General features: G+C 41.0%; 1 protein-coding gene across 8 annotated transcripts in view; it reads right to left on the reverse strand.

Annotated features, from left to right (window-relative positions):
- Positions 1-1185: 1185 nt before the first annotated feature.
- The window catches only part of AFF3 (ALF transcription elongation factor 3), a 543284-nt gene continuing 519872 nt past the window's right edge, over positions 1186-24597 (reverse strand). For all 8 annotated transcript variants that reach the window (XM_074332383.1, XM_074332377.1, XM_074332384.1 and 5 more), the window contains 7 exons: positions 18345-18408; positions 15702-15838; positions 12828-12899; positions 11145-11238; positions 8926-8975; positions 8550-8773; positions 1186-6225 (listed from right to left, as the gene is read on the reverse strand). In XM_074332383.1, the coding sequence (XP_074188484.1) occupies positions 6104-6225; positions 8550-8773; positions 8926-8975; positions 11145-11238; positions 12828-12899; positions 15702-15838; positions 18345-18408 (763 nt within the window). In that variant the 3' untranslated portion in view covers positions 1186-6103. The remainder of the gene's footprint in view (positions 6226-8549; positions 8774-8925; positions 8976-11144; positions 11239-12827; positions 12900-15701; positions 15839-18344; positions 18409-24597) is intronic.

The following is a 24597-nucleotide window of genomic DNA, read 5'->3' on the forward strand; positions in this document are numbered from 1 at the left end:
CACCTAACATTTCCTGCCAAGAGCATTTTTAGAAAAAGAGCCTTTTCTTTAAAATGTTATCTTCCATTTTTAGTATTTGGATGGATTGAGGAAAATGTAGTTTGTCACTAGCTGACTATTTTAAAAACAAACTACTGTAACACTACGGTGAGAAAGGCGGTTTTACTCAGAAGTTCTAGGAAGAGATAGGATGTTTTTGACAATGAGTGATGTTGATTTCACGGTTTATTAATATATTAAAAAGTAATCTCCTTGAGGCACTAATATTTACTTTTAAATATAAAAGTGCTTATTCTTATAAATCCTTAAGGCTCGTTCTGTTACAGTGTGATGTTTTCCCAGCAGAAACTGTGCTGCATGCGTATCATGCAAAATCTCCAAACAGTAAAACAAATGGTCAATGATTCTATCATCTTTGTACATGGTAATTTAAACTCAGACAAAATATAAGACCCCCTAGACACATGTTAGACAAACTCCATTCCTTCCTGATATCTTGTCAAAAGAATTCACTATTGAATTAGTCACGATTTGACTGGGGGTTTTTGCTTATTCGCAATACGATAAACGCAGCAGAGTGGGAGCAACTTTTACTCTTACACGACAGGGAGACAGAAAAGGGGGAACTGCCATTTGCACTTCCTTTATACAGATATGAGCCACCACCAAAGTGAAGCACTCAGGCTCCAGGCACGCAGACCACTTAGAAGCAGCCTGGGAGAAGAGACCCTCTTCAGGGGTTGGAGATCTGGGGTACCTAGTGGGGATCTACTGGAATTTCCTTGGAAAAAGTGTTCACAAATTTTGAGAAGCTGAAGGGAGGGATCCTTACTAAAGCCACTGGTCTTTATTAATTGCTTGGGTTAAGGTTTTTCTCACATACTTAAAAGCACAGGGAAGAGCATACAATTTCATCAGTAGTAGTGGTCTGTAATGTCTAATGATGCTTAGCAGACCACTGCGACTACTTGGATTAAAACTATCTGGGGCGGCCGGTTGGCTCAGTTGGTTAGAGTGCAGTGCTCAGGTCACCGGTTTGATTCTCACATGGGCCAGGGTGCTGCACCCTTTACAACTAGATTGAAAACAACGACTTGACTTGGAGCTGATGGGTCCTGGCAAAACACAGTGTTCCCCAGGATTCACCAATTAAACAATGAAAACCAAAACAACCACGGTCAGATATCATTAGTTTGAGAACAGAGTTTTATAATTTTCCTCATGCCAAGCAAACAAATTCACCCCGCTGATGACAAATACAGAATCATTCAGTTTGGACAAAGAACACAAATCTCAAGTCTAAACATTTCTTGTGCTGTTTGTCAGGAAGTTGTATTATTGAAAGACTGTGCTCTTCTGGGAACGTGAAAACGAGGAAATAAACTCTGGCTCCAAATTGTTGGAAATGCAGTTCATGTTGTTTTTTTCCTTTCATTAAAAAAAAAAAAAAAGTCTTTCAAGACTCCAGTTGATCCAGGTTTCATCAAAAATGTGTTACTTCTTAAAAATATGATTCTGATAAGAACAGACTTCAGCTGGGTAGTAGGCAAAACTGCGTAAGAGAAAGACAGTTCTTGAAAGACTGCTGGGCGTCTCTTTGCCCAAATCATCTGGGAAAGAGTAGCAAGTCGGTGGTCCCTGGAGTAAGCATAGCCAAGTCCCCGGTCCTGGCCATCTTTGGGGGTGAGGCGGTCTCCATGGTGATGCAGATCTATGTTTCTGCTTCATGACAAGGCATATCTGAATCTAAGGAGACGGGCTGGGTCAAGTGAAGTAATCAGGTTGTTTTTGTTGCTCATTCAACCTCTTCGCTTAGTTTAGTTTGGGGAAGAGGAGAATGAAAACGTAAAGAGAGAAGACTGAAAAATGAAGTTAACCAAAAACCCTCCCACCAAGGGGCTCTATCATGGCAAGCCACTGGTCTAGTGTTTGCACCTATTAGTTCAAAATTCTCTTCTTTTCATCCACCAAATATTACAAATATTCCACCATGTAGGTTTGAGTTGGAAAAACCCGGCACACACAAGTCACGGAATTAACCTGTGTCATTCAGGAATGTCGAGTGGAAGTGTGTCCCAGGGCCACTGGTTGGACAGGCATCAATGCAGTCGTCAATATGAACCCCTCAAGCCTCCTACTCAGTGTTCGCTGGGACCTTGGGTGTATTCTCATGCACACGTGCGCATGTGTGTATATGGGCTGGGAAATGGGAAATACAAGCAGTAAAAAGTATAACTGTAACGAACAAAAACATACTTTTTCTTCTCATGAAAAATAGCAGACTTGGTAATGACAATCTGTGGGAGCTACATTAAAAAAATTCATGAAAACAACAAGGTCACTCTAAAGAGATTATGACCTGGGGACCAGAATACTTACTCAAACATATTTTGATTCTGAAGGTGACTTGTAAAAATATTCACAGAGAATGGTGGATGTTTTTTACGTACAACTCAATTTCTCTCGTTTACAACATAGATCATTTAATGTAACATTTGCAACCTTAGGAAGGCAGACATATTTAATCCAAGTCAGTTTATAAATTCCAATTTCACATGGATTAAGAACTGCAGATAAATTAAGTCACAATAATATCCTGTACATGCATTAAGGCTGGTGACTGCTAAAGTCTCTTGGGTATCTACAAACAGGAAATCACACACAGATTACTGGGTCTGAAGAGTGTCTATATCATTAAAAAAATCTAGTTTTTTTTTTTTTTTTTTTTTTTTTTGGTGGTACAGATTTCAACAGTAACTCTGGAAAACTGTGAAAAATGTTATTTAAAAATATATATGTATATACTACTGCACAGTTTCAAAGATGTGATTCATAAATAATGTTGGCTGCACTGATTAATTTTATAACAATTACTGCACTTCCAATGTGATGCGAACACGCAGTGACTTATACTCAATATTAGGCACTAGTAATAGCCTTCAGGCATCCTACAGTTTTATGGTAGCTGTATTGTACATATATATTTTTAAATGTATGCATTTATACAAACTGTGTATATCATGTATGGGATGTCAGAAATGTACACATCACTGTTATATAATACACACATCATTGTTGTACATACGAGGATAAGTTTGAGTGCATAAAGTCTCATTGCATTGTGTTCACTGTGTTCAATCTAGTACACAATTTGTCAGCTCTTCAGGTTGTTTTTCCAGTACGTTCCTCTTTAGATAGTGGGTCCAAGTTTCCATTTGCAATTTGCAAGTTTCCAGACATATCTGTTTTAACCAAACCTCTCTGTCCAGGCACAACTCTGCACATAAGTCTGATCTATGTAGAATAGTAACAAATCCCAAATTTTGATCAGGAATGTATTTGGGTTACTTTCTTTGAAAGGTAACTCTAGCACTGTGATAAAACATGGCATCCATTCAGGTCATGGAAGGATAAGGTCAGTTGAACTTGTGTTGAACTTTTGAGGAAATAATATGTTTTCAAATAGAAAAAATGACAATAGACATTATGTATTGAAATGGGAGAATCTCTAGAAGGATGTACACAAAACTGTGAGCAGTGGTTGTCTCTTGGGGGTGGGACTTATCACCTTCTACTTTCTACAGTTCTGTATTGTCTGAATTTTTACAATGAGCATGTATTGCTTTTATAATTAAAAAACACGAGATATTTCTACTTTGAACAAAGATAAATAAAAGGAACAGTTATGAATGACTTTCACAAGCAATGATCAGAAGATGGTTCCTTACCAAAATCATCTACGTCCAAGCAAACAGAAATCACGGCCCAGCATTCTCTACCGAAGAAACACAAGGCAGTGAGAGGAACTGCACGCTCTGACCATCCCCGAAATGACCAGTGGTGTTTGGTTGGGAAACATCGGTCACCAAAGGGCTGATAAAATGCCACTGGCACAGTCACCTAGAGGCTACATGTGTGTCAGCTGGAGGCCATCATGTGGATACCACACAAGGCCTGCAGCTTTAAAGATGGAGGAGGCCAGCAAAACGCCCTGGGGATGCAGGACAGACCCTGAGGGACCCTTTATGTGACAGTTTGAACATTTCATCAGAATTCAGCAAGAGCAAGCAGAACTAAGCCTCAGTCCTCCAAGAAAACAATTTACCATTTCGTAAGTTCGACACAAATTTCCAACATCAAATGGGACCATAAACTCTGCGAACAACAACTAGTAGGAGGGATGGGAGAAGCACCTCAGTTGGATAAATGCAAACTAGAAATTCTGTTAATAGTTCAAGATGCTTGAAGGCCAAAGCCATATGCAAATTTCATAAACCCTTGACCTGCTCGTTTTAAATGAATTTCAGATCACCAAAGTGCTTCAATCATTTGTACAGTTTTGAATCAGTGTTTACCTAGGGAATTACAGCAATCTTATTTCCCACCTATGATCAACTGACAAAAATGCTAGCGCTGCAAGCAGACCAGATGTAGGCTTCCACTGAAGGAAGGTTGTTTAATGAGACCACCAGTGAAAGCATACATCCATATCTGTTATAAATGCTTTGTGCCACCATCACCTTGAAAAATGGATTGCTCCACTTATTTTTCTCAGACTGTCCTGGTACAATGTTGTCAAGCGAGAGGCCTCAAGGACTTTGTTTTGTTTTTAAAGTGTGGCAAGGGATATCCTTTTTGTTTTCCAGGAGTTTTTCTTTTTAACCAATATTTTTATATCCAAGTATATTTCACAAGAAGACTAAATCTAGGGCGTGGCAAGAGACTATCAAAGAAACAAGTTTCAGACAAAAACTAAACAAGATGTTAAAAAACAAACATAAACTTAATCAAAGAAAAAAAAAAGAAGAGAAAGGAAAAAGGAAAGACTCAAGGGCAAGACAGAGCAGACGCACGGGATGGAAGTGCAATGTTCTGGTCGTTGCTACCCAAACAGCATTGCGACCACCACAGGAATAACTCCCCCTGGGCAGTAAGCAGCTTGCTCATCAAAGCCTGAAACATACCCCCCAGTTCAAAATGCATTAAAGGGGCACATTCTGAGAGGGTTAGATAGTACCATGACAGCAAGTAGTTCTCAGCCAGATAAGCAACAGATACAGACTCCTAGTGAAGGGGCCTTCTAGGTAATGTCCTAATTTGGCCAAGAAAATTTGTAAGAAAGCTATTATGGAAAGAAAAGACTTGAAAAAATATCAGTGGACAAACGCCACGTGGCTGTACAGCCGCCATATCACAGTGGCAGGAAAAAGAAACAAACACATGTGCTGGGCGGGTTTGTTGCTACATGTGCAAAAGATTTCAATTCCTAACTCGGCTCCAAGATGCAGCTGTTGCTGCTTTCATGTTGGTTCACGGTCAAAGACACTGAGTCCTTACCAAATCTCAGTGCCATTTTCATACTGTTTGGGGGGCAGGGAAGGCCTGTGGGAGTTGAGCCATTTGCTTATAACGTGTTTAATTGATAATACAGGTGGGTGAAGGGGTCAGGTGTCTGATGAGAGGCAGGGTATTTGGTAACATGCAACCTAGTAAACATCCAGCACAAAAATAACTGACTTATTTTCATTATTCAATTACCCATTAATATACACAATTAAAAAATAATTGGGGAATAGTATATTAATACTGAAAGTAATCAATAATATAAGGACTAGGTTCATCCTAACTGGCAGTTAAGCTTTTGGCGTGGGGCACTGCACCTGGCTAACTAACCCATCGGATTTTGGTTGAATGTTCTAAGAAGTCATGGTTGAGCTTTGAAATAGAGAGTGCGTGCGTGCGTGCGTGAGAGAGAGAGAGAGAGAGAGAGAGAGAGAGAGAGAGAGAGAGAGACTGATTTTGTGTGTGTATGTGTGTAAGTGTATTTTCTCTAATCAGAAAGCTCTGATCACTTTGTCTAGCCTGGGATTATGGAAACCAGACAAAGAAAATGTGTTCTAAAGAACTGTGTATCTTACATACACAGGCAGCTTCTTCTACACCCACACATACAAACACACATGCCCTGGGAAAAGACCATTGTTCGATGCTGAGAAATAGTCACTGCAGTTTGATAAATGCTGGGGATTTCAGTAGCACAGTGTCCTGAAACATTGAGCCATCTGTGGAGAAGAGAGCACAATCCAGCTCAAGGGCGAGGTCCCTACGACAGGTGGGTGCTGTTCCGCAGCCAGTGCAGGCCCTGCTGGGAGTACTGGACCAGGTGTTCCATGCTGCTGTGCAGGGTGACAGGCCCCATGAGCAGGTCCAGGTCGTTGAAGAATTCTAGGGGACAGAGAGTCGTTAGCGTGCCACACATGCCAAGTGTGCTACCCTGAGACACCTGGGTAACTTAGGAAACTATTCCATTCGTGGTCTATGAATCACGCATTCTAGGTTCCATCATGTGACCTTAGCATGCAGTTGTACAGAATGAAACCCAAAGGTGGAGAACGTGTTCCATATCCATTCTATCGGCCATTTTGAATTCAAATGAATAATAGTTACTTAGCCAAACAGCAAAGAACACTGATGTCCTCAGACTGTGTTCTCCTCGTGCAGTAACGCATCCCTCCCTGTACGTGGGCTCTGTCATCCTGTATCCTGGACTCAGCTGTGGTGTGTGCTGAGCCCCTGGAGCGAGTCTAGGCTCCTGGGGGCAAATAAGAGATGGCTCTGACACATCTCTGCTGAGGTCACCTCCTAGTCCTCGGATATTCTCTGCATTTGCCCTGTCATTAAACACTTATTGTGTGCCAAGGCATTATGCTGGGCACAGAGGCGGGGGATGGGGGGGTAGAGGCAAAGAGTGTGCCAAGATGAACCATCTCTCTCAGGAGTCACAGCTTAGTGGCTAACAGAGACAAATAAATTCATATGGCTGCTATGCTGTCATAACTGGATCATGGAACACTACTTCCGAAAGGAAGGGATGGGAGAAGTTTCTCAAAGGTGGTGATCTATATGCTGGGAAGACAAAGGAGGGGTTAGAGAAGACCCCTGTCCAGGTGGCTGGGGAGGTGGCCATGGCAGGGACCCGGGAACAGGACAGGGAGGAGGAGCGGGTGGAGAAAATGCTGACTTCACGTTGGACTTGTGGCACTGAGCCCTCTGGTAGGAGACGTCTAGCGGGCAGCTGGCAGTACCAACTGGAGCCTGGCCTGCTCAGTGTTTCCCAAATGGGCCACGTAAAATTTTATACATTTGTCCCTGCTGTTTTGTGTGCCTGTGACACCCACCCCACTGCCTCTCAGGTACTCAACTACTACTTGCTTTTCAAAACCCTGTTCCATGCTGGCTTCCCATTGGATTTTCAGGGTCACCACCTGTGGGCTGAATGTCACATACTATCTGGCTTTATTATCAATTTCATGCAGTCAGCATATCTGCCTATCTGTGCCATAAATTCCTCATCTCATTGTGGGCATCATGGTCTTGTCCTCAGAGGCTTATGATATCGTGGGAACAAAATTTGCATTTAAAGGTTTGACGTGACCTCAAATTTGTACTCTCACCCATTGCTAAAGGGAGAGTAGTAAGTTGGTGTAATCCTTTGGGAAAAAGGTTAACAGTATATACCAAGATATTTAACAATATATATTTTAAAAGAATCTATACCTCTTGACCCCAAAATTCTACTTCCACAACTCACTCTTATGGAAATAATAAAAAATATGGACAATGATTTATATAAAAATATTTGTAACATAATTTGTAACAGTGGAAAAAGATTGGAAGTAACCTAAATGTCCAGTAACAGGGGAAAGGTTTGAGAAATCATGTTTGTTTATGAATGCATAACCACTATTATAACAATATTGTAAAACCATTATAAAGGATATTTTTGAACTAGTTAGTGCCATGGAAAAACACCTAATAGAAAGTTAAATAAAAAAGACAGGATATAACAGTGTATATATACTATGATCTTATTTTGGCAAAAATCATGCATATTCAGAGGAAACTAGACGAAACTTAAGTTAGAATGTTAACAGTAATTATTTCTTGGTGATAAGACTACTATTGATGTAAAAATTTTTTTCTCTATAGTTTTTTGTACTTTATAAATTTAGCCATGCAAATTGTAAACATGTATTCCTTTCAGAATTAGTAAAAACAAACATTTAAAAAGAAATATAGCTTACTGCTACACGTAAGACAACCTCTTTTCAGTGGTAAGCAGCTATCACTTAAACAGCTAGTAATATTCATACTCATTAATCAATCAATCAGTAGTTCAGATCTCCAACTGTATTCTAGGTACTGTGCAGGTCTTGGGAACACAAAGTAGAATAAAATATAATCCTTACCTTCAAGATGTGGTCATGTGTGTATCTATCTATATCTGTATCTGTATGTATTTATATCATCTGTGTCTATACCATTTTTACCTCTACCTTTGTCTCTAATTTTCTACAGTGAAGACAAAGGTAGGTAAAGGCATAGGAGGCCCTGAGTGAGGGGAAGAGGTTGGGACAAGTTTCACACAGTAGGTGACAGCTTCTACGATTTCTTCTTGGGTGAATGATGACTTGTTTGAAGATGCCTAAGGCTCACGCTGTCTCCCTGAGCTGTGGCCGAACCATGCACACACTCCCAGAAGCACACACCTCTGTTTTCCTTGGCCAGGTTGTCCGCCATCTCCCAGTAGTCATAGCTATGGAGGATGCTGTTGGTGATGCTGACGTGATTCGCTGCCATCTGGTGGATGCGCTGCGGGATGCTGACGATGGTGGAAGGGGAGAGGGTGCTGGTGCTCGAGAGGCTCCCCTGAGATCCCACAGAGCTGGTGGGGGAGGGGTTGGGAGACATGGGGGATGGGGTTCCAGTGCTCCTGGAAAAGCAGAGCGTAAAAAAACAAGGGTGGAGAGGTTGGCACCAGGTGAGGTGGGGCAGCCCCTCGGGGCATTGTAAGCAAAGCAGCACGCTGCCCAGCATCGGGCACTGACTTATTTATTGCCTTTACTTAGAAACAAATGAACTTACTTTCCACTGGCCCCCCATGGAGATGGGGCTTGGGCAGCTTTAGACGAATTCTGCAGGAAAAGAAAAACATTGACAGTGAGTCATCTGCTGAAGTTTAAAGAGCTAGCAATAACATGTGCTCAGGTGACAGCTGAGAGAAGTCATGGCAGACACGGCAGATAAAATGCAGATTCCTGGAGACTGGATCTGGGAAGTCACACACAGTTTTTAGGCTGGAACCTGGGCAAGGGCAGCTGCCTGACCTGTGGGGTTCCACAGCTCACCCCACAGCCTGGGAGTTCCATGCACCGAATGAAATCATAATCCGGAGGGGCTGCTGAATCCTGAACCAGTCTAATTCTTTCATCTTAAACTTACATTTAACTGCCATAACATTTAATGCCTGAAAATATACGAGACGTCAAATTCCATTATTTTAACTTATGAGGCTTAAAAGTATTTCTCCTAAAGGAAGTTGCTCTTGAATATTTCTAAAGAACAGATTAAAATATATTTCCCTGAAAGATAGGGTCATCAAAAATCCTGCTTTACCTGAATAGTCTGATTTGGGGTGTTAGGTTGAACGAGCCAGCTGTTGGCATCAGGCCATTTACAAGAAGTTCTGCCTTAGCAAGGAAAGTTCCTAAGTGTACAAACAGATTTCCTCTCTGAGAGCCCAAGAATGCTTTCTTGGATCCAAGTCTATGGGACTGTTAAGGAAAAAAAACGGTCTTTATGATGCTGATGTGAATTTTTCCTTCCAGAGACATAAAGAGTCTCAGGCTGGTTCCCCAGAGACAAAGCATTTCTTTTGGTTAAAAAGAACTTTATGAAGCAGCGATTGATTTTTGGTTTTCAGTGGGGGTATTATCAAAATAGTAAGAAATGGCCATCCGGGTGGCAATTTTGTAATTGCCTTCAGGCTTCTTCCACTACCACTAAAAAACCTGGGTGGGAACAAAGGCCTCTGTATAGAGACAGCTCCATACCAAGAAAGCACATTCATTATGGACAAATAATCATTGTTACCTGAGGGTTTCATAATCTCTGAACTTTAAGAAGCATTTAAATAGCTTTTGATTACAGACAACTACCAATAACTCCTGGATGAAGAACTCTGATTTCTAAGTTGTGATCTCTCCCCATTCTGTACGTATTCACGGACTGCACACACACAGTAATAACTTCTTGTAGTGTTTAAAAGTTCTGTTGTAAATTCTGTGGCCTACAGAGCTCAGATTCCTTCTTTAGTCAAGCATCTGTCTTGACTTTCATAACTCTTCTTAGTTATCAGCTCTCAGACCCAAAAATTTTGAAAACGACGTCGCTCGACCTTAGGTACCCAAAGTGAAGGGAAAGGCTTTGTGTCAGTTTTTGTTATTATGACACACGATGGTCAATGGGCCAAGACAGTCATCTCCTTGGCTGAGTACCTGTTTACTCTCCACTCATGACCAGGAGGGAGGCGACATGCTGGACACAGCCCATGAGAACCCCAACATAGCCTGGGCATCAGAGATACTCTCTAAGAAGTGGAGACTGGGGATTAAAGGAGCTGAAATGATGGTTGTGTATCTGACAAAGGGTTGGTGGAGGTAGAGACGGAGTAATTGCTTGCTTCTATAGCCAAGTGGACAGCGAAGAGGCGCAGAAACCTCCAATTAATTATTAGTTTAGGTCCACTTCACCATGGCACATCAGAGAAGGTTTTCTTGTTTTATTCTCTCAGTGAAAATTATTTCATTCCTTGAGACAGGTGAAAGTTCTAATTCTACCTTTATAGTCACACATTGCTATTGTCCCAGTGCCTCTGAGTTCTAACAAGTCATTTCTTATCATTTAAAATAACAACTTTATTAACATTAAAGGAGCTCCTGGCGATAGCTGAGAGGAAGTTCTAAGTAGTTACTTGTAAGAGATAGAAGCTCGACGTGAACATGAGGAATTTATGTTAGCTATCAAGATGAATTTCCTAGGATATGGAATGGGTAACTGGATCTTCTTTCTCTTGAAGCCATAAAAATACTTGGACTCAAGGCAGGGAGATAAATCAGATGGGTTCTGAAGGTCATTCTCTGAGCCCTGAACACCACGGGTATGCATAAATGGTGTTAATGTGGGTGTCAGAGGGTCCCCGGATCATCCCCAAAGCTATGAAATCTACCAGGCTCCTCAAAAATGTCCTTGACAAGGAGACAACTGAATATAAGGAAAAATGTCACCCATTAGCCAGACAGTACCTTGAAATAGTCGATAAGTGCTTTTGAATACTTTACAGCATGATCCCTTTTGAGGCGAAACATCCGCCAGTACAGGAGAGCCAGGCATCGATAACTGCAGCAAAAGAAGAGAATTGAGCCCTGAAAGCATGAGTGCGTCCTTTGCAAACAAGACTTGAAACAAATCTTGTTCCAAGGCACTCAATATTTATACCATGATATATATACAATCTATCTATCTATCTATCTATCTATCTATCTATCTATCTATCTATCTAATCTATCTATCATCAATCATTCCTGTACATAAGTATATGTCTGTAAGTATTCCTTTTGTTCAAAATTTCAAGGAATTACTCCCTAAATACAGAAGGTGCCAAAAAAAGTATACACATTTTAAGAAAGGAAAAAACTGCATTAAAATTGTAATACTCAATTTATACCGATAACAAAAGATGGATACAAGTCACGTTTGACTTCTGCAATTACAAGAGGTGCTCAAAGTGGTTACCATCAGTGTCCAGACACTTCTGATTACGGCGAACTACTGCTTGAGCAACGTTGACCAATGTGTCCACTTGTACACATTTTTTTTTTTTTTGCACCCCCGGTATATTTACCGTTAGGTCACTTAGTACTAACTCTATTACTTTGTTGGGGCGCGGGGCTGGCCGTTTCTTCTTTCGCCACTAGGGGGCAGTGTCTCTCCGTTAGAGGAGTGAGGAAGCTCGAGAACACAAGCTTTCACCGCTTTTTGGGGGACTTTCAGGCCAGAGCCACCTTACTCGGATTTCCCTCTGAGTCCCTGGACTTCTGGCAGCATTGGCTTTGCTGAAAGGTAGCCTTCCACCTGTTTTTATTCCTTTACTTTTAAACGACTTTATTGGATTACAATTAGTTCAAATAAAATGAACAGATATCAAAGTCTTTTATAAACAATAAAAACTCCATGCTGAGGGGTAGTTACCATTATTTTATTTTATATGTTTATTATTTGCATATTAGTATGCTGATATATTATTAATCATCATTATTAATCCTAATACATAGCTTAAAGTTTGAAAAGAGCACAGAAAGCATGTCCTGAGACATTTCCTCTTTTCCTGGGCTCTTTTCCTTCACAGTTATTTGCTGATTCAGGTGTGGTGTTGACATGCTAGATTACCACCATGCCAAACACAACGCAATGGTTATTATTATCACATAACCATTATTATTGTAACCATTATAGATATAGAAAAAAATCTATTCCATGTTAGTTAACATTTTAAAAGAAATGTTTTTATCATCACAGTGTAGTGAACTTCTCCTCAGTTCAATGTGGTGAGAACTTGAACGCGTCACCTTGACTGAGTCATACTGATCCCACATGTAGAAAGGCAGAGGAATTATTTTCATTGCAAGTAAGATGTTAAAACAAGAGACGAGTTACATTTGGCCCAATCCACATTCAAATAATTAACACACACACATACACACACTGAAAAACTTATCTTTGCATTGTGGACCTGTCTAATGCCTCAATGCACACCAGGCCTGGTACAGCGGCAAGCAATGGGGTGGGCTCTCCCAGGCCACCCTGAGAACTGCATTAGGTTTTGCATGTTAGCGGGCACTAGAAAAAGTTATGCATTTCAGCACCTGATTTGCCTATGAAGGTATATGGGCTGGGGAGGTTATTTTAAGCTGATATGATGCACTCACCATAATGCGGCCAGTTGCTTGTCCTCTGGTGTGGCATTGGGGCCAGAGTGGGTTTTTAGTCTCATAGCATACCTAGAAAAAAAAGCAAAGAAAAGAAAGCAAAACTAAAGAAATTGAAAAAAAAAAGGCTCTCTTAGTCACAACAGATTTCTCTCTCTCTGTCCAATACTTAAGTTCTCCTAGTGCTTGCTCATAATCCTTTTCTTTTTTTTTTAAGCTTTTATTTATTTTAAGTGTGTTTTTCCAGGACTCATCAGTTCTAAGTCAAGTAGTTGTTTCGATCTAGTTGTGGAGGGCGCAGCTCACGGTGGCCCATGCAGGAATCGAACCGGCAACCTTGCTGTCAAGAGCACCGCACTCCAACCAACTGAGCTAACTGGCTGCCTCTTATAATCCTTTCTTAAAAGCTAGCTGATGCTGCCCATTTTCCTTAAACATCATATTATTATGATGACTAGAACAAAATGACTTTTGTGACCATCTAGCAACCTTCTGCTCTTTAACAATAAAAGTTCAAATGCTACAGAGGTGAAGAGTGATACCAATTCAAGCATTACCCACGTATATGGTGACACATCCATTTTTACAAATTTTGATTTATGGCCGAGTGGCTGACAAGATGGAGGCAAAATTCAATCCTTCCAGGTCAACCTCCAGAAAAAAATATTCATTTGTTGTACCTCAGATGGATGCTTGGACTTACCCTTTTTTCATTATGATGGAATGCTTACTTTGACAGCAACATAAGTGTCCCGAGTGCATAACTAGTGGCTTTTAGGAATTTTACTTAATCCCACTTATTTCTCGGCACCAGGGGGACTATGGCCATTTTTTTCTCCAATAATTACTAAGTTATTGCAGACTCTTGGAGATAGCTGAGGCAGTGTGTAGAATGGTGAAGGAGTTCTGGGTTCAAATTCCAGGTCAGACACTTATTAGTTATAAGAGTTTCGACAAAGGAATGTCTTTAAGTCTCTGTTTCTTTACTTATAAAGTAAGAGTGATATTGCTAATAACAGTATTGTTGTAACATTCACTGAGACAGTATTTGTAAAGCTTTTGGCATAGCAGGCTGGCTCCTTGTAAATTGTTCAAGAAATGATAGTGTTATTACACTATTTCCACAACATGCAGATTTGTAGTGTTTTTGAATGTATCTCTTTGCATAGTTTTCCACAGTGGTTGTTCTGGGTATTATAATATATGTTAAGTGACATCACAATTTACTGGTATCAGCTTTTCCCACTTTGGGTGAAGTGTGGAAACCTTACTTCCATTTAGGTCCCTTTACTTTCCCTACTTTTAAATAACACTGTCTTGAGTATCAGATGGTGGTATAAGTTTTGTTTCAATAATCCAATATGATTTCTAAAATTAATCACGACAGTTTACTGCATGTATCCCAATTTCCGTTTTTCCATTGCTCTTTCTTCCTTCCTGATGCCCCAAGATTCCTTATTTTGTCATTTACTTTCTCTGTTTGAGGAACTTCTTTTAGCCAATTTATAAGGGTGGGTCTGTTAGAAATAAATACTTTTAGTTTTCCTTAGGCTGAGAATATTTTTATTTCCTCTCCATTCCCAAAGAATGAAGTTTCGCTGAATCTAGGATTCATGGCTTGACAGTTTTTTCTTTCAGCACTTGAAAAATGTAGTGTCACTCCCTTGTGGTATTCATGGTTTCAGCTGAGAAGTCTGCTGTCACTTGAATTGGTGCTTCCCGCTAGGTAACATGTTATTTCTCTTGGCTGCTTCAGGATTTTTCTCTTTAGTTTTCAGGAATGTAGTTATGATGTGTCTTCACGTGCATTTCTTAGGGTTTATCCTATTTGGGTTTCTTCTTGAGCCTGTAGGTTTATGTCTTTTGCCAAATTTGGCAAGTTTCAGACATTACTTCTTCAAATACTCTTTCAGTGCTACTCTCTTTCTCTCCTACTGGAACTCCAAAGATACACATGTTGGATCTTTTGTCATTGTGCCTGAGGCTCTACCCTTTTTCCTTCTTAGTCTATTTTGTCTCTGCTGCTCAGTTTGGGTAAATTCTACTTCCTGTTCATTGATTTTTATCCTCAGTCATCTCCACTCTACTACTGAGCCCATCCAGTGAGGTTTTCGTTTCTGTTAGTTTTGGGAAGAATTATTTTACATCATGGTTCTAGACATTATCCAGAGCACTTGAACTGGCTAAAAACATAAATCATATGACAAAGGTTCTCAACAGGGTTAGTAGAGGAAATTCCCTTAGTGGTTCATTAAAGAGACATTAATGATGTGCCTTTCCAGGCCTCCGTCATGGATGACAAGCATCTCCCATCAACCCTGTGATGTGCTCCCATCAGAAACCCTGCTCACGTTACGTGTCTTTATCCAGGTTTGGGGAATGATGCTCACACCCAGATCTTAGAGAACAACGCCAGGACCCTCTGAGATAGTACAGCATACAATGAATTTCCTTTCCTAAAATCCCCATGAATTCTCTTCCCCTTCATTAAATACTCCTGAGTTGTGTTTTGGTAGACTTAGGACTGAGAGTATACTAACCTGGATTGGATACAGAAAAAGCAGCATAGAGGTGGAATGAGTTAAAAATCTGTCACTTCCTAGGGTGAAGTGGGCATTCCTGGGTGAAGTGGGCATGTCATGTCTCATCAGACTCAGCTTCCTCCCTGCAGGTTATTGGAGCTGCCCTACCTCACTCACAGAAGAAAGGAGGTGGGTGTGTGTGTGTGGCAAAAGCTCCATGCAAAACCTCACAGTCTTACTTTTTGTTGGTTCTTGGTAGCTGAGAGTGCAGGATGACATTCTTTTCTCTGGCTTCAGAGGACTCACATACTTTCCTCACCCCCAACCCCTAGCACGAAAACACAGTGCTTACCTGATGAGCTCCACTGTTTCTGAATACATGGTGTAAGGAGATTTGGATTCCATTGGGCCCTGCTCCATTGCATTTCCACACTCAATGAATGACAAGGCCGCTTCGGCGTAGTTCAAGGCCTTTCCAAACTTCTCCACCTGATCAACAGAATTAAAACAGTGTTTTCCTTAAGCATACAGTTTTTAAAATGCCCTTGTCAAATAGTCTACACATTTTGAGAAACCTGACTTTTGAGTTCTAAAATCTTGTGAACGGAGCTGAGAGAAAAATAGGATACTTCCTTCTCTAGTTATCTGCTACTGGTTTAGGCAAGTGAGCGAATGGCTACATACAGAATTGTATCAAATCTTTATAGTGATGGCCAATCAGAATTGCTTAGAACTTCACGGCTGCTCTAATCTGTTTCCCCCTTATAACCCCAAATAGCTTCATTCCTTGTCTTTCCATGCAAAGCTAATATACCGCAATGTTGCTGTGTCTGATTCCACATAAGAGTTTTCATACTTTTTTGGGCATACTCCAATTTTGACAGTTGACCGGCGTTGGTTATTGTCTTTTATAATATCTTATAATATCTGTGACATTTACATCTCCATGCCTTTCTCTTATTGTGCGGGTTTTTATTTATTTATTTATTTTCAGTTATTTTACCCTTCACTTAAGGGTGAGAGTGAGGAGAGGAAAAGAGAGGAGATAAAACCCAAGGCACTATTTCAGCTTAGCTAAAATGCGACATAAGAGTTGAAATTTAATAAAAAACATTATTTTGGATTACATGAGGTTGTCTAAATTGATGTTAACCTTTCCCCACATCAGCCCAAATCAACTTTATATTCTTAGGTCCTCATAAATCTAAACTTACCCATCAAGTTCCTGGTTCCCTGTATTGTTACTCTCTGTGGATAACTACACATCTTAAGTTTGAATGACATAATCTCCCCAGTTTTCAAATACTCATTCATCATTCAAAACAGAATGACACAAATACTGTAATTACTAATGTAAGTCTTGCCTCTAAACAAAAATCTCACTCATAACGATGCCTTAGAAAACAGAAATGTAGAGCACAACTCTTCCTCATTAGCAAATCACATTTTTAAATAGCTTATAACCCTAATAGGATACTGAGCAATATTTCTTGGCAACGCTTTCAGATGAAGGAAGTCATTTCATTCAGTAAATATTTTCTGAAGCACCCAATTCTGTGCTACGCACACTTGATACACTCAAGTTTCCTCCAGGAACATAGAGTACATTTGGAGAGAAAAAATGTGCACCCACAAGACAGTTCACAGCACAAGGCAGTCTGTGATTAACTAACAAAATGCAAAGCCAGGAGTCCAGGGCACAAGAGATGATAGAAAGGGAACAAATGATTGGGCTGCAAAGAGGCCTGGGGAGGAAACCTGACAAAGACACTGGGAAGGAATGGTACCATTTGGCTGGCTTTGGGGAGTATGCTGAAGGTGTGAGCGTACATGAGAGTGTGGGTGAGTATGAGAGTCTACAAGTGCAAAGGTCCGGTGGCTGGGTGGTATCAGCAAGGTGTGCTTAGAGGCCAGTAGGGGACCACTCTGGCTGGAGCAGAGTGTCGGGCTGGGCAAGATGACACTGAATGAATAATCCTGGTAACCCTTGGATGATATAGGCAGAAAATTTCATTCTGCTTTCATGTTCAATGGTCTTCTGCTATAGCGGCCAGGCCGCAGCTTCTTTAGGTGACTGGCCCTCGCCAGAACTGCACCTTCCATTTCCCTTCTCTATCTTCTGACAGTCAGGCTATTTCCCCTGTCCACTAGTGAACCGAGGCAGTGACCTTCATCCAATAAATATCTGACGGGCATCAGCAGCAGCCCTGGGAGAAGCGTACTGTTAGGGTTTGAAAACCTTCAATACTGGATGAGAACAGCGAAGGGCATCTGAAATGCCGTATTCATCTCCAGCTGCCCCCCATCTCAGCTATAAACGCTGGAGGGAATCAGAGCTGGCATTCCCAGGCAGGTAGGAGGCCCTTTAGATGAGACCTCAAGATGGAATAACCATATGATTTACTTCAGGAAAAAACAGAAGTTTTTTTTAAATCTAATGCCTGAAAAGCTTCAAGCTTTCCAAAACAGGAGATTCTACCAGGAAGAAAAGCTATTTTTTGTAAACATCAAATCGCGGTGACTTTAGAATCTTATGTGCAGTATAACAGTTTCTGTGCCATACAGTTTCTGAGAGATATTCATTTTGGCAGGTACACACGAAGAACATGAATCTTTTTGCAAAGGGATTAGATCCTGGGACCAAGCCAAGGGTTGGCCAGGCTAACGAGACAGAAAAATGCAAACCTAGATTTCATTTTTAAAGGAAAATAATACTGCCACCCACTGACTCCACTGCCTCTAGTTACTATTCAAACCTTAGGACTAAATCAAAATACTCATTTATCCAGAACTTTCTCCCAGTCAGACATTATTGGTTGAAGTAATAATTTATTGGGCTATGAGCACTTGATTATATATAAACATTTCTCCATGTAACAGACCCAGCCATCCTTGTAATAGATTTTATAATTACCCCAGCTTATATTGTCCCAGTGATGAAGGTGCAATACAAACATAATTTGGAAGAACGTATCTGGAAAGAAAAGGAACATACCATTGCATCTGCTTTATGCTTCATCCGTTTAGCTTCTTGCATAAAATAATCTGCACTACGTGGCCTACAAGGAGAGGATGATATTAAATGTCATTATTGTGGAAGTGTAAGATCTTTTGAAAATAACCTTTCCTTTTGCTCAAACCTGAATCACAATGTAAAAACTCCGCTTAATACAGAATCAGGTACTGTATGCATTTCCCAATTACTGCCCATATATAAAATATCACAATTATATTTCTCTTAAGTTAGCAATTTAAAACACGTTCAGTACATGCACATCGTTTACGTTTACAGTGATTTTTAACAGGGTTCCCAGTACCTAATTTGGGCACCAGGTTTTTTATTGCATAGTTAAGAAAACAAGTGAAGAAATCTTATTTCACATGATACTTACAAAAAACACTCGCTTTTTAATGTAAAGATTGCAACTATGCCTCGTAATAACTGTATGCGCATGTTTGGGTGAGTATATGCAAGTATCCTTATGAAAATCAGTGCCATTTACATGCATAAATGGTACCTAGAGTTGTATGTATCTATCCATATATAATTATTTAAAGCTTCATGGTGAGAAATTAAAAGAGGGAATGCCGTACGATTACACTGCAGTTATAATGAAGTTCATTGTAAAATGATGTCTGCCTTGTAAAGCTGCCAATGTGGCATGTATTCTCTAGTGCACTGATTAGCTGACTGGTAAACATTCACAGCAGACATGTGCATTATTACAGCAATAACCCTGGCCAGCACTGATTCTGCTGGGAGATGAAAGCAATTCACCCAGAGACTGATCTGAGTGGGTGTAATGACCACAGGTTACAGAAAGCTACTCACCAGACAGTATTTAAATGCTTGATCTGAGAGATTTAAAAATATCTGAATACTTTAGGTGCCATCAGCCTAAATTTTTTTTTTTTTTGGGTGTATTATGGGTCTTTATGTAATCAATAACCTTGATCTGCTCATGAGTATCCAATATAAGCCAGGACTCACTGAAAGGGAGGTAAGATGGAAGCAGGGATATTAACTATGGGCTATTTAACCCATGCTTATTTTGAACTGCCTTCTTTCACATGCTAATAGGTCTTTCTCCTTACCTGCAGTATTAGGTTGTCAGAGCATCCTTTTATCCAAAAGAGGTCAAAATGCTTAGGAAAACCACGAATACCAGGCCAGTAACATTGCAATCCAAAGCTATTATTCTCATGTTAATGGTTTTAATCAATCAAACAAATAAACAACCCGGGATCACAGCAAATAATTAGTTTTGGGTCCCGGGTCCCAAACCACGGAATCAACAGGTGTTGGTTTTCTATCTCTTCCCCACAAAATACTGTCAGGACTGTGGGACCATGCTGGGTATATTTAACTTCTCCAACAAAGAAATAAGGACCACAGTTGCAGGATTTCCTTAATGGATATAATTAAACTCCTATTTTTGGCTCGTCATCCTGTCACCATTCTTCCTGCCACTCAGGAAGGCCTGCGACCTTCCATCCACCTTGGTGGGTCTTCACTGGTGGGTGAAGCCTGCAGTGTCCTTCACAGGAAGACGCTGCTCCTACTGCCTCTGCTTTCTCTAGTTCATCTCCTATCTAGGAGCCCATACTGCTTCCATTTGAATGGTTTTAGTGTCCTTTACGTGGTGGGCTTTCCTTCTTTGCCCACATACTGACCTTTGAATACATATTGACTGTCTGGTTGGTCTTTGGTTCCAACTCTGGCAATTTACATTATTTTTGTTGTTGTTTTTGAATGGACTTACTGTATGTTTCTAGAGCTGTCTTAGGTTGACAGTAAGCAGTGCGTAAAGGGTTTTCCCAGGTATCTCCTGCCACAGCTTCCTCACAACCAAAACCTCTCACCAGAGTGAGACATTTGCTACAATCAGTGAACCTACACCGACATGTCATTATCACCCGAAGTCCATAGGTTACATTAGGGTTCACCCTTGGCATTGTATCTTTTATGGATTTTTGACAAGTGCATAATGACATACAGCTACCATTATAGTCTCATCCAGAGTAGTTTCACTGCCTGAAACATCCACTGCATTCTTTTCTGGTTTTCCTTGTGTTTCATGCCCCAAAGTGGAAGACTACCTCTAGCCCAAACCCAGATCAGACTCCTGGGCTTCAGATGGGGTCCCAGAGCTGATGTGTTCAAGAGAGGAGTTCAGGTATTTCCACCCATTTCTCCCGTTATCAAATGCCCTGAATGCTTCCTTGTAAAATTCCTTCCTTTTCCTAATGAAACATCCACCACAGAAGCCGAGGTTGTCACCACCTTGCTTGGATTATAGTTTCACTCCCCTCCAGTCTATCTTGGGCTTTAACTGTTGACCAATGTTTGTAAAATATGGCTTTCATTACATCACCACTCTACTCACAGACCTAAATTAATCTCCAGGGCCCATGAACTCTCAGTTCAGGCCTCCAGTAAACTTGCCCAACCGTCTTACCCATGTCACTTACTCACCAAGGCCCTCACCCAAAGGATGTCTCCTTCCTGTCTTGTAACATGCTGGCCCCATCTTAGAAGCTCTGCTCATACTTTTCCTCCTGCCTGGAACATTCTCCTCTCTGCTCATTCACAGAGTGCTTACTCACTGAGGGCCTACTATGTGTCAAATGTCACCATCCCTCAAATTCTACTGCCATGAAGCCATCCTGATAACTTTGGTCCATGTTCATGTCTGTCTCTGGTGATTTCAAACGCCGGTTTTTGTTTGCACTACACTTCTGGGCATTGAATTACCTTCTGAGCTACAGCCATGGTGTATGTGCTACTTAGCAGCTGGCACACTTTCAGTGGGGACTACGTTGTAGACCTTGTTGATCCTCCCAACCCTGCAGTTTTAGGCACATGGGAGAAGGTGAACGAATCCCCCCTGAATAGCACTGAATTCATTTTGAGCTTAGAAGAGAGTGGTGGCTTCTGATGGGATGCAGCATCACAGCCAATGAGCCAGGGAACGTCTCCATGGCAACCTGAAATTCTCTACATCATTATCTGCTCTACACCCCAGTGTATGAGTTTGGTCCTTTTTTTCTTGCCCTGTTTGGTAGGCCTTGTCACTAACGGATTATCATTTCAAATGCATTTCGTTTTCATGAAAGGATTCTCTTGGTAATAAGCTATGGCATCTTAGTTTTTACGAGCTTTCTAAGTTATCCTTATGGATGGCAGTGGGTCCTAATTTCTAATATGGGGTCCTCAATGAATGTCGTTTTTATCTGCAGCGTATGAATGTATTTTTAAAACCTGATATGGAGGCTGAGTCACAAACTCTCACAGTAGTATATGCGGATAAGTAACACATCTAATTTTCTGACTGTATCATAGAAGCTACAATGGAGACCTGAGAAACTGGGGGGGGGGGGGTGGGAGGGGGATGAACCAGCCAGAGGCCATTTATGAATCCATTAGTTAGAATTCTTTCACTACATAATGGAGGGCTCACTACACTGAGTCACTGAAGATTGCCTGACGATTGGCCCATTTTCTCCTTTTAGGTGATTTCTAGCGGCACGCTCCTAGAACGGATCATTATAAAGGCGAGGGGACCAATGGGACATCATGGGTTGTCCAGCCGGGCAGTGGATGCATGCCAGCATTAGGGCTCACTCTGACGGCAATATTCAAGTCAGTAGGAAAATACAATTGATGTCACCGGTGTGGCAGTTATAGACTATCACATATGGCAAAGGTACTAAAATGAAATTGAATTATCGCAGTGTTCAAACAGATCCATCATCGAATCTTTTTTTTTTTTTGTAACGTGGACGATCTAGAGTTTTTGTTACTCATTTAGATAATAATATTCTTCACATTGTTTCTCACAGTGATGGTATTTCATGAGGATACATGAGCAAACCTAATAAAAGTTCAATTAAACATCATACATGTAACTGTGCATCTTGGGCTCTTCAGAAAGGGGGCTTGAGGGATCTAAAAGGCAAAGCGTAGCCACGTCTGTCTTTTTTATAAGTGCTCTCTGCAACAGAAACAATCTGAGCACTTGATCCAAACAGAATCCATCCTTTGCCTCACCCTCCCAGCACCCCCACCTACAAACACAAGGCTTTAGTTTTCAGCAGCAGTGGAGTTTGAGCTGCCCCAATATTTCTTCTGGCACAGGAGGATGAAAGCAAGCTTGCTTTTTGTTCTCCTTTGTGGCTGAGATCCAGCTGAACGGTCCCCCATGGAGAGGCTGGCAGATTTCTTTCTGTAATTCCTACCCCTGTGAAACACCCCCCTTCAGCAGGGCCAGCCTGTTTCGTGAAACCTGGCAAGGATGAGAGCTCAATGTGTTTGAACAAACAGGTTCCTTGGCACAGCAGAAATCTGGATGATTTTCTTAGGGAAGCTGAAATCCAAATCAGGCAAATAGGCAACTGCATACCAAATGAATTCATCATCTGACATCCTGTCAGCTTGTCATTTGATAAGCCCCAGAGGTGTGACTGTGTCCCAAGCTTTGAGGTACTTTCTCCACAAAGAAGAATGTGTAAGAAGTTAAGTGATTATTTTGATGCACTGAGTAAGTGATACTATTGACAGGGCACTACAGAGTCAGTGGCTTTGGGTGGGGCGTTGGCTCTGAGCGCTTCCTGAAGGAAGCAGGACTGCATTTGGGCAGCAAGGATTCAGATGCAGGTTTTGTGTCCATAACCTTGATGTTGGCTGGGACCCCAGAGTCCCTGCAACCTGGCTTCGCAGAGGCACCACCGATCATTCATTGTCTCTTACAGGCCACAGGCTCTGGCTGACGACTGCTTCCCTCTTGGCCACGCACAGAACATAGCATGTGCTTTCCAGGATGCACAGGCGAAGCGCTGCAGGGTTTTGTCATTCAGTCAAAAGCAACTTTCTGGTGAAATGGAAACTCATCAATTCGATGGTTGTTCTTCTCTGAGTGTGGCACTTAAAATAAAATCATTGTACAAAACCCTTAAAATGTTCAGAGAGCTAAGATTTCAATCAGGGAGATGTGAATTCTTTGTGTCCCCGACCTCACATAAGCTTAGTCTTCTCTCTCTCTCTCTCTCTGTTTTCGTTAGAATAAAACAAGAACCTGGCTGAGAGACAGGGACCGTAATTCCCCGAAAATAAGACTTAACCGGAAAATAAGCCCTAGCATGCTTTTTCAGGATGCTTGTAATATAAGTCCTACCCCAAAAATAAGCCCCAGTTAAGATCGTCAGCCAGATGGACGCATTTAGTATGTCCGTTGCAACACATGATGGACGTATTGAATTATAAAACAATATTAATATATAATTAAATATAAATAAATAATATTGACATTAATACTTAAAATAAATGATAATATAAATTATAATTAAGTATCTGTAAATACCCAAGCGAGCGCCTTTGGACAAGAAGTAAACATCTATGTAAACAGATGAACTCAAGACTTATTGCCGAATGACCAATCGGAGTACAGACACAACACATAAATAATGTGCACATTTGATAACGAACGGACGTGGTTTTGTGTAATATGAATCTTCATAATTCAATATGTTGTGTGTTCTTATGGACGTACTTAATGCACTCGTGTGAAATAAAGAAATGTTTTCTGAATTTTGGTGCTTGCAATTTTTCGTCGCTTTTGTGTGGACCATTATTCTTAACTGTCGTTGTTTTTATTGCCACTGCTGTCTTGTAAGTCTTCAATTAACAGTTAATTTGATGGTAGATTTTAAGGAAATAATATTTTGACCTCCAGACAAGATGAGTGCAAAAAGAAAGAGCTATTCCATTGAGTACAAGAAAGGAATTGTGGAGGACTCCCAGGGCAAGAATCTTACAGCTTTCTGCGAAGAGAAGTTGGATCGCTGAATGGTCCGAAAATGGCGAGCAGAGTACGATAACCTCAGTCAACAGGTAGATGAGGGAAATGCTAAGAAGCACAAGTGTGGATCAGGTTGGCAACCATTATATCCTGAGCTAGAAGACATCACCTGTGAATGGATTGCTGACAGGAGAGCAAAGGCTTTGGTTGTGCGCAGGGCTGATATTCAAGCACTTGCCCTTGCAATGGCACCACAGTTAGAAATATCCCCAGAAGAATTCAAAGCACAACAACACTGGTAGGATGGCTTCCTTCAGTGATATGAACTGTCTCTAAGAAGATCGACAACGCTGTTCAAGCTGGAAGATACTGAAGTTATTAAACGTGCACTTGCATTCAAGTCCTTTGTTGAGGGCATCGACTTTTCTAAATACCAACTCTCCAACATGA

This window comes from Rhinolophus sinicus, linkage group LG05 (assembly GCF_036562045.2).
Source record: "Rhinolophus sinicus isolate RSC01 linkage group LG05, ASM3656204v1, whole genome shotgun sequence".
NCBI classification, from domain to species: Eukaryota; Metazoa; Chordata; class Mammalia; order Chiroptera; family Rhinolophidae; genus Rhinolophus; species Rhinolophus sinicus.